Here is an 11,050-nt window from a genome sequence, read left to right on the forward strand (position 1 = left end):
TAAGATGTGCAAGACGAGGGAGAGGAGGAACAGGGGGGAAAAAAAGAAAAAACACACACAACACTTGTCCAGGAGGCTGGAGCACCAATGAGTTGTGTCGGAGCTAAATCCGCATGCAACTCAGCAACTGTCTCTAAACCTTTTTATAAGCAAGATGCCAAAATGAAAGAATCTGAATGCAATCGACGAGCGACTGCTCAAAATGAGCCGTGCATCCTCCCCACAGCAGCAAAATGTCATTCATCAAAAGTGGCTGCTGTTCGTTGTTAAAATGCTCGGCTGACGTTGCTCCAATGATCATTTATTGTAACAGGTTTATAAGCAAATAAATAGGAGAGGGCTGTCACTTGATGATGAAGGCGGCCTTCGGTCAGACGAATAATATCCAAGTGGAGAGGAAGAGAGGAGTGAGGAGCGAGGCACTTGTCCCTGGGTTGATCTGAGTCTGTTTTAGATTGCTCTTGGGTTTGGCCTCTTGGGTGAAATTGACAGTCTGATTAATAAAATGAGCGCTGCAGCATTTCCCTCTTCATTTAGGAATATTATTATGCTTTGATTCTCTATTGTTTCCCTCCTCTCTGTTCGCCCTCCCCCTCTCTAATCTTTACCTCTTTTATTTATTTCTCTTATTTCCGTTTTTTTTTTTTTTTTGCCTTTTCTACCACTTTACCAGTGTGTGAACGGCACTTACATTAACATCCCAGTTTGTGATTAAAAACACAAAGTATATAATTTTAGGTCATTTTAACATCTTTATCAAAATTTTAGTGCAGTTTGTATTTTTCTTTTTTGCATTTTGTTCCACTCAGTTCTTTACTAGACAAAAACACTTTAACGTAGTTATGATACCAATATTATTACACTATTTCATATTTACAGACAATATCCGTAGACAGTATTGAGTTGTTTTATTCAAGTAGAAGTATCATTTTTGAACAAGTCAATCTTTTTTCCATACGTGTATTAGGTTACGATATATTTCTTTTGTAACTTCTTTGATTATTTATTCATACGTTTCATTTCCTTTTTTGTGTGTTTTTGACGCTGAATTCAAGCGAAAAAAATCACATTTAAGATCTTCTTCCTGAATATTTTACTTTTAAAAACACACAACCTTAAATCCTGAGTTAAAAACTTATTCCCCGTCTTTGGCTGTTAGTCTGTATGAAGCCCTCCGTCAGCTGCCTGGTGTGTTAGCTGTTTATTTGAAATAAGTCGGACACATGTGCTGCAGATATATTCAAACGGAACGTCTCCATGTAAAAACATAACACCCTTGTTTGGACTCCTGCTTTCGCGATGTGAAGTTGACCGAGGGCGCCACCAGATGATCCTCTGCACGTCCTCTGGCGCCCCCTGCAGGCCTCAGGGTTAACTGCCATCGATGATATCGGCAGTTAAAAGGCTGTTATTGTCTCCTCTTGATGTCCTGACCTCTGCATGACGATAAATAGATGAGAGGAATGGATGTTTTAATGAGAACTGGAAAACAATTTTAGGGGAGGTGGAAGCAGCTGCAGAGCTCAGCATATGTGATACTGGTGAGGAGTGTGACTGTGTTGGTATCACAGCAAGCGTAACACACTGGCCACACAATCGTAGCTTCAATTTTAAAACTTGCACTCTCATTTTATGTAAAATAGAGATAACTTTTCCAGCAATGTTTTACATCTGACATAAGAGCAGTTAACATTATAATAGATATTAGTACAGTTAAATGCACCTCTCACTTTAATGAACACAATGTTTTCTTTATTTTTAAAGTATAACACCCATCATACTCAAATAAAACATGAGTATACATTCTGCCTTCTACAGACCTTTGGGAATTTATATTTAGTATAATTGGGTCATTTGCATACATACACTGGATTTATTGTGCAGCTGATGAATCCTTCTATGAATAGTTTTTAAGAGGTAAGCTCACAAGCATTTCAGACCTTTAACTTTTAGAGATCTGTCTCAGGTTTCACGACGTCGATTTACTCTGCTCAGCTCTTTTCTCGGCCAATAGTTGTAGGCGGAAAAAAGTGGTTAACCTCATGTTTGCTTAGCAGCCTTGTTTCATTACAGATATGTAATGTGTTCGTCACTGCTATCTCAGTATAGATGTGAGATATAAGCACTTTTTCTTGTTTCTGAAGATTTTGTTTGTATATTCACTGATCAAGTGAGATTTTCTTTGGCCTACTGAAACAGAACAGAGTCTGTTATTTTCATTAGTTTCATGACAAATCAAAATATCTGCAGAAGGGAATGTGTGCTGGGAACAATAGAGGAGTACGATTTTTGAGGAGCTGTAACCGTTGCTGTAACCGGTGTTTTCGCCTCTGGCTCAGAGGATTGTAAAGTTGCTGGTTCGATTCCCAGCTGTCTTCCTGTTGAAATGTCCTTTTTGCAACTCAGCAACTCACTAGCCTGATGTAAGCTCAAGTTAGCTCAAGTTTTTTTTTTTTTTTTTTTTGGGGGGGGGGGGGGGGGGGTTGAAAACATCTTCAAATGTCTTGGACATTAAGTTTTTCACACAGATGACTTTAAGTGGCTTCCACGTTGTTCATCACAGGCTGATTCGTGGCTCAGGTGTGTTAACCTGCTTATTTTCCTCAGTTAAAGTTTGCAGTTGTGCTGATGCACAACAACCTTTGTGGATGTATAGATTAGGAACAGTATGGCTGTGCAAAAAATGAACCTGTGGTGGATTCAGACAAATAGGTTATGTGGTCATTTCAAAACAACAACAGGGAAGTCAGGCTCCAGAGGGGACCGAGTGGAGGCAGGAAGAGCAGTAGTCAGGGTTTGTTTCTCACATTTCTGTGGCAGTCACGTTGTAGTTCGTTTCCATATAAAATTAAACTGATTCAAACTTGTTGTAGGGTTAGGGGTTATATGATTAATACATAAAGGGCCAGTCGTGATAATCATGGTTACATTTTAATGTAGAATGTAATGAAAATGTCAAATATCAAAAATATTCTTCTGTATCGGACAAAGGATACAAAATTGTGCACGCAAAGCAAAAGGCCCACTAGATTTTACCATAAGGTGCAGTATATCAATTACTCCATTTCATTCATTTGGAAGTACAACACACATCAACATTTCTGTAAAGTAAGTGTTTGACTGAGTGTGGTGAATCCCATTGAGTCCAATTCAGTTTATTTTTTGCTGGAGTAGGAGTCCTCTAGTGGCCATTAGAAGAACTGCATTTAAAGAACTTTCTCACTGCAGATGTGTTCAGACTGGGACCCATATCAGACCAGACCAAATCCAAGTGATATTTACTATTTTAAACAAACCAAATTATTGCTGCTATTTCTTTGTTGATCCAGAGCTAAAGAAAAGTTAGTTCTGTTGTCTTAATATCAGTTTGTTCCAAGGCACAGTTGCTTCACAGCACGAAAGTTGTTGGTTTAGTCCCAGGGCTGAGAGCTTTCTGTGTGGAGTTTGCATGTTCTTCTATTGCCTTTGAGAGTTCCCTTCAGGAATTCTGGCTTCCCTGATAGATGACTAAAATTGTCCGTAAATGTAAGTGTTAGGGTGAATGTTTGCTTCCCTGTATGTCTCCATGTCTGTCCCGTGATGGACAGGTGATAATCCTCAGTTAATGCAACTCTAAGAACACCATACATAGGTCAGTTAAAGCTAGAGCTACAAGAAAAGTATGAAACTATCACAGTATTTTAATTCAGTTTCAAGTTGATTTGATGAAAGTGAAGATGTAAATAACCAATGATAACTATAACCAACAGTCGGCTACTCAGTATGTACACACACATTTCTAACTACTATTTCATGGCTTGCATTCATCTACAGGTGTGCGTGCCATGCATCATCATATTTGTTGTTCTCACTATTTGCCACTGTTAGGATGATGGGACAAGCCAATGCAGGAATCAGCCATTGAGTGTTGGACATTACATACTCTCCACACATAATAGGAACACCATGCTATCACTGAGTAGAGCCTCCCTTTGCCCTTAAAACAGCCAAATTTCTTTGTAAAAGTGATTCAGCGAGATGTTGGTGGTCTGGAAGTACTCTGAACTCGTTGTCATATTCATGAAACCAGCTTGAGATGACTCTCAGGCTGTGGCATTCAAAAAAACACTAACACCACCAGCCTGGACTGTTGACACAAGCTGGGCAGACTGGGCTCATGGATTCAATTCTGCCATACCATCTGCGTGCCTCAGCAGAAACCCTGATTCATCAGACCAGATGATCCCCCCCCCCCCATCTGCAAATGTCCAGTTATGGAGCGTGTTTCCATTACAGCCTCTGACTTATGTTTTTGGCTGACTGGAGAGGGACCCCCACACATTCTTCTGCTGTCGCTCAACCGTCTTCATTCTGGGATGTTTTGTGTTAAATTCAGTCTTTGTAGCCAACTATAACCAGTGTTCCTGATAATAAAGTGTTTGGAGAGTGCAGTCCCACTTTGCTTTGTGCAGCAGCAGCTGTGAATCTGGTACGAGCTACCATGGTTGAACTGACCCTCTGCTACAGTGATAAAAGTACTTTGGTAAGCCATTTATAGTGCGGCTCTTTAGGTGAATACTGAAGAAGGAATACGATGTGAGCAATACCTTTAAAATTAGCAACTGCTGCAGACAATGAGAGAGAAATAGCACAACATACCCACGTCACAGTTCCACACAGCCATAATCAAAGAAAAACGAGAAGGGCAGGAGAAAAACATGGACAACACTGGAGAGGTTTCAGCTGATATTTTCTGCTTAAAAACAGTCTAAAAGCAGTTATAAGGAGGGTTAGAACAATTCACGTTTTTATCAGAATTCAGCTGTCTCTGATATATGTGTAGGTGTCCATCCAACTAACTGCTGTTTTCTGCCTCCTGCTAATGAAAGTTTGTAAATAAATTTAGTGTGCTGAGGCTGCATTTAGTGCAGTCTGGGTGCCATGTGTAGGTTTGTGTTTTGGATCCAATTCAAAGCCTCGTGCATCTGGCTAATCAAATGTCTGTTCACTGCTGTTGCCAATGTGTGGTTGACCCCTGCTGACTTCGACTTCTTTCCTTGACCGAGAGCGCCATCAAGTGGCATCTTTTTGTAAATGCAAACAAGAAGTGAGTCACAGGACAGGGTGTCAGGGTCCTCCCCCACCATGTTTGAAGGACACCTTCCTTCCTCTTGGTTGCCAAAGGAGCAGCACATTAGCACCATGTTAATACAGAGTTAAGATTCACATGCATCTGAGATACTGGATTGATGCAGGGCTCTTTAAACATCTCAGTAGGAGGGTTTCTAGAAAACGGATTAAATTCACCACCTATATGATGCCGTGCCTCTACAGACATTTTTCAGTTTAAATTATACTTTAAAGATCATGATGTTGATAAACGAATCGTTATAGCAGCAAAGGGAAAGTACATTTGCCGAAATAAAGTGTACATTTTCATTGGATTTCTTTATTTATTATCTAATGTTTATCACTGATTCTTTATCTTTTTTAAAATCCGTTTTTTCTTTGAACAGAGTATCCTATGTTCTCCGATGTGTGAAATGTGTTTCCTACTTAAAATTTATGCATACAGGCCTATAAATGTATAATTATCTAACTTCTGTGTTTCACTGAATAGACACATTGTCATAGTGAATTAATCATCATCCAGCATTTGACTCCGTGGCCTGAAATAGAAATAATAGGTCCCTGTAAATAGGCCTGATTAAATGAGCCGAAGCAGTTTTTATAGATCTGTCTCTGATTGAGCGTTTAACTGGATTAATAAACTTTGCTATGATCATATGCGCTTCCATATAAAGTTGTAACCCGCATTTTTAAATCTTATATTAAGATCATTTCATTTTAACATGAGCCTGGTTGTAATTTTTCCAGCCGTCGTCAGTCTTACCATTTTAAAAAGAAGCAGCCAAGAATAACTCCCGAAAATGGGACGCTAATAAATACAGGATTTAGTCTGGCTATAGTATATGCTTATTTAGTTTCTAAATGTATTAATACTGTAAATTCGTGAATTTCCTACTGGGTGAACATACTCGGACGCCGATGGTTGTTCGGTAAAGGTCAGTTTTTGTTTTTTGGGGGTTTTTTTTTCGCGCTTTTTCCTCCACTACAGCAGATTCCTTCTTTAAAAAATATTTTTACCTACTTGTATTAAAGTCCCGTATTTTCATTTAAGTGTCAGATTTTACATGCACTAAACTAACTAAAACTAGCTAACTAAATGCGCCTAAATTGTATTTTATATGTATAAGGTGACTCCGTGTCGACGCCGTGGTTAGCTGGTCAGATTCCTTAAGACAAAATAAAGGATTCAAAGAACGAAACCTGACTGAGATGTAAAATCTTCCTGTTTGCTTTTGACTCTTTCCAAGAGTCGATCCGCTGCAGAGACACTCAGGAATTCAGTGTTCCCTTTGCGCCAAATGGAGAGGAGTCCAGGGACATTTTACCATTTTACCAAAATGTGCGTGTTTTCTGCTGAAACCTCTTTTCTTTAACTCTTCAACATCAGAGCTAAATTATCCAATCTGTAATCCTATATCCGATGTGAAACACACTTCGACTGCCACTGACTCACTGATGTGCTGTGAAGTGAGGATTTAGGAGATTGGAGGCAACACTTTCTCAGCCCGGAGAACTTGAACGAGGGAAGCAGCAAGTTTATTACCAAGGACAATGGACGGCGGAGAGCTTCCTTCAAAGGGCCTGGGAAAGGCAGCAGACAGGGGCCAGTTTGGCTCCTGACACCCTAAGCCTGAAATGGCACCAAAACCCAACACCAAAAACTCTTGTCCTCTAATACTCATGGGAAGAAGGCGAAAAAACGTTAAGAAGCGAGCATCTAGCATCTTTGTATTATTATTTTTTTCCTTTTTTCTTCCGGAGAAATTCTTTCTCTAGAGACGCTCTGGCGCATATTTTGGTCTGTAGGAGTTTTGGGATGAATTTGTCTAAACGGATGTAAGTGACCTGTAATTTGCCACGTCAGTAAGTTTAAGATTACGAATGTGTCTTTCCTTTTCTCTGTTGCATTAATTAGTTCGTCACAAGTTTCTGATATAATTTCTGAAAGTTTAAAGATGCCATTCATACCTGATGTTTTCTGTGTTTTTACTTTACCAGCCATTTAGACATTATTATATCGCGGCTGGGTAATAAAAAGCCTTTATTCATACAAACCCTTAAAACAACCCAAACAAGGTTTTAGAAACGGCTTTAAGTCATACAAAACCTATTTAAACCTGCTAATCTTAGTTTTTACTCTACAGATAGTGTACTTGTCTAATATCATCTTTTTTCTTTTGTCCCCAGTTGTAGAAATTTTAATCTATCGCCAGAGCAGTATATATTTCAGATTTAAACATCCAAGTTTATTTATATATATATATAGACACACACACACACACACACACACTCTCTTAAATGTGTGAGGAGGGAAAAACACGACACAAAACGGTACCTATCACAGTGTCTGATGTCTTTATTCATTTAACCATAGTGATTTCCAGGTTAAGTATGTCTGTTTATTTGGGCTGTTGTTGTAAATACTGAAGTCCTTCCTCATCATGTCCGCCTTCATTCATGTGTAAGCCTTAGGTGGTGCAGACGTATAGAAACTGATGTTTCATTGCAGAGTTAAGATACTGACATTAATGAAGTGTGTGTGGACAGCAGGGGACCGAAGGTCTGTATGAACTTGCAGCTACTGCCATCTATTGGATTAGATCCGCAACAGCCCTAATGATTGCTTAATAGACTCATATTCGAGACACAGATTTGTGTTAAACCCTGAAAAACAGCTTCATTAGAACCTCATTCTGGTCCCGTTTATGCGAATTGCGCTCAGATTTCTTCTCGTCATAAACAAACAAAGTGTGTGTTTCTGAACCTGGATAAGGTGGAGTTTTCTGAAAATCCGTTTCAGTCTGTAATGTCTGAGGATACAGCGACGGGACCAGTCATATCCTAAATACACAATGTCCTCACTATATGCTGAAAACCCACAAAAAAAAAAACAAAAAACAAACAACTGCTCTGAGTTTTAGTGCCAATGTTTTTTATTGTTGAACCCCACCCACCCAAACACACACAAAGCACTCACACAATTCTGTCTGTGAGAAATTCCTGTGTGTGCAGGAAAATAATTATTACAATTGAGCCAACCAAAATTGTTTAATAATCTATGACAATCACATTTCCTAAGCAAATGTTCGGAATGTTTCCAACTCTTAAATGAAGCACACAGTGAAACACTTGACTTTGTACACACCGTTAGAGCCCCACAAGAGTGTATTTAACAGTGCTGGACCTGCAAAGTTCAATGAATGAGCTTGGTTTAGTAAATTCAATATTTATCGAATACATTTGAGTGATAAAGTGTGTAAACATTGTCATTTTAAGGTCATTTTTATTTTAAAGTGCAAACGTGTCTAGAAATGAACAGTATCACTGCGATGCGGGCGGCTGTAGTGACCCACAATAACAACCTAAAATGCACCAGAAGGATATGTTTATATTAGATATGGTCTTAACAGAAGCCTGCATGTTCCTATAGAAATTAAAAGATGAATTCCTAAAATAATTAACTGTTAGCGGGTTGTGGGGAATTTATTCAGAGGTTTCGCGTCGGGCAATATGTTAGTAGATGGTGTCTGAAAGCAGTTCTGTTCCAGTTTGAAACACACACACACACACACACACACACACACACACATACATATATATCCCTTTATTTTTTCTCTTTAAGACTCAGGTGTATTTTTGGAATAAGGATGCGTTTGATGACATGTTTCTCACGTCTGGTCTGCAGTCCATCGCTTGGAGGTGAATACGTATATAGGCCACATTGTTTAGAAAGCGGTGGGCCTCCCATGAACGTTATCGGTGTGGGGCTGATAATGTTGCGTTGTTGAGATTGCGTGTGATGGAGATTTTTGACCGCCTCCATCAATTTAGTAAGCCATCTAGTAATTTCATTGTACACTGTCCAGGACCTTAGATGTTGTTTCTAAAGGATATTCGTGTGCTCTGGACTAACTTTCTGTCACGGTGAACCCAAACTATTCTATTTTTCTGAAATGATTAGTTATAATTGTGCACTCTGGGCTATTCTGTGCATCTTATGGATGCAGTGTCTCCTGTGATGCATTTAAGGACCTGTCTTTAACCTTGTAGCTGCTATAAACTGTATGAGTGAGTTTGCGGTGCCACATTGTCATTCTTCAGGTTACAGCACCAAAATAAAAAGGCGTGCTCATGTGCTCACTGAAATGGACATAAATATTCCTGAGATATCTCTGGCATTTTTTCTTGGTAAATATAGACAACAACACTGATCGTTGGAATTTGTCTTAATCCTCCACCCACCTAATACCAAAATATTTCCTCTTGGAGTATTTTGCTTTGCAGTATTCGGAGCAAGGGTGGGGCGGAACAACATATTTTGCATATCACGTGACGCCGTATTAACAAATCAACAATTACCTACCCTTTATTCTTCAGGAGTTGCTAAAACGCTTGCAAGAAACGTTTGAGCGAAGCTCCATGGAAATGTGTGAGCGGAATCCTTTAAATCCGAGCTACGTTGGTTCTCTGTTGAATTTTGCTCCACCTGAGTCGCTGTATTTCTCCAACTTGCGGGGTAATGGAGCCCACATACCCGGGCTGCATCAGATCCCTTACAACAGGAGAGAGGTGTGCACGCTCCCGTGGACTTCCTCAAGTTCGTGCACATCCAGACCGGCAGCACCACCAGCACAGAGCCGCGCCTTTGGCGGCTACTGTCCGCCGTTTCTGTCCAATAACTCTGTCTCTGTGAGCGCCAACTCCTCCGGCGGCCACGTCAAGGCGCATTTGGAGGAGTCGGTTCGATGCTTTCAGGACACAAACCACAAGACAGAGGGGTCTGGGAGGACAGAGGAGGTCTACGGCGGGGAGCATGGGGCAGCCAGTGACCGCGGATACTCTGATCTGCACGGCCGGTCTCACGGCTCAGGAGCCCAGATCAATGCGGATTCTGCAGGGGCGCTAAATGTGAACGGCACCAAACTGGAACAGAACTGCTTTCAGCCGCCATCTAGTAACACATGCTCCAGGACGACTTTTGCTGAAGGTTAAGTAGCATGTAGTATTATTTTCCTTCAACAGTTCGAAAATTGTGTGATTATATGTTAAAAAACATCGCAGTGACAGCACAGTTTAGGAACCTGATGTGTGCCTCTGAATAGTCAGCCTAAAGTGCGGCTCATATTATGGCAGTTACCAGCTTCCTAATTACAATAGACTACCCAAAATATAAGCCCCACTGGCTTATATTTGGAGATAGGAGTTATATAGTGTGTGTAGTTGCATAGATTCATTTTTTATTCTTATTGTTGTAAGTTTGCATTTCCTGTGGAGTTAATCTTATTTTGACATTCCTAAAATGTCCTGATAGAAGACGCAGTTTGTAGTAATAGCGCCATTCCATCCTGTAGAAGCTTCAGTGGTCCTGTCTGTAACATTAAACCATTTTACTCTGTTGTGAGCAGCTCAGTAAACAGGATTGCTGTATAAAAACCTGTTTTCACCTCTGCTGTGTTCAGGTGCTCCCTGGTGCTCGTCTCAAGTGAAAACAAGAAAGAAGAGAAAGCCTTACTCGAAGCCACAGCTGGCTGAACTTGAGAATGAATTCATGATGAATGAGTTCATCAACAGACAGAAACGAAAGGAGCTGTCAGACAGACTGGACCTGAGCGACCAACAAGTGAAAATCTGGTTTCAGAACCGGAGGATGAAGAAGAAGCGGCTGATGATGCGCGAACAAGCTTTCTCCGCGTACTGATGACCTTTTGGACTTGATCATGACCAGCTGCGAACACAACCTGTGTTGTAGCCTTGTATGACTGTTGCAGCACATCACCAGCCTTGTCGGTTTGTGGCACTGACTTGTATTAATGGCCAAAATAAGTGTAACAGGATTGTAATCCAGCCACACGACATGGCTAAAGTCAATGAAGTCACAACCATTTCAGTGATATTAAATAGCAGGCGAGTAAAAAAAAAAAAAAAGATTTCAGTCAGGATA

At 40.2% G+C, this 11,050-nt stretch overlaps 1 protein-coding gene across 1 annotated transcript; it reads left to right on the top strand.

Moving 5' to 3' along the window:
- The first annotated feature begins 9,528 nt into the window (after nucleotides 1–9,528).
- Nucleotides 9,529–10,807, top strand: hoxd12a (homeobox D12a). Its single transcript, XM_029530946.1, has 2 exons — nucleotides 9,529–10,096; nucleotides 10,569–10,807. Exons 1-2 carry the CDS (start codon nucleotides 9,529–9,531, stop codon nucleotides 10,805–10,807), a joined length of 807 nt encoding a protein of 268 aa, XP_029386806.1.
- The last annotated feature ends 243 nt before the right edge of the window (nucleotides 10,808–11,050 follow it).

The sequence above is a fragment of the Echeneis naucrates genome, chromosome 21, assembly GCF_900963305.1.
Source record: "Echeneis naucrates chromosome 21, fEcheNa1.1, whole genome shotgun sequence".
Classification (NCBI taxonomy): Eukaryota; Metazoa; Chordata; class Actinopteri; order Carangiformes; family Echeneidae; genus Echeneis; species Echeneis naucrates.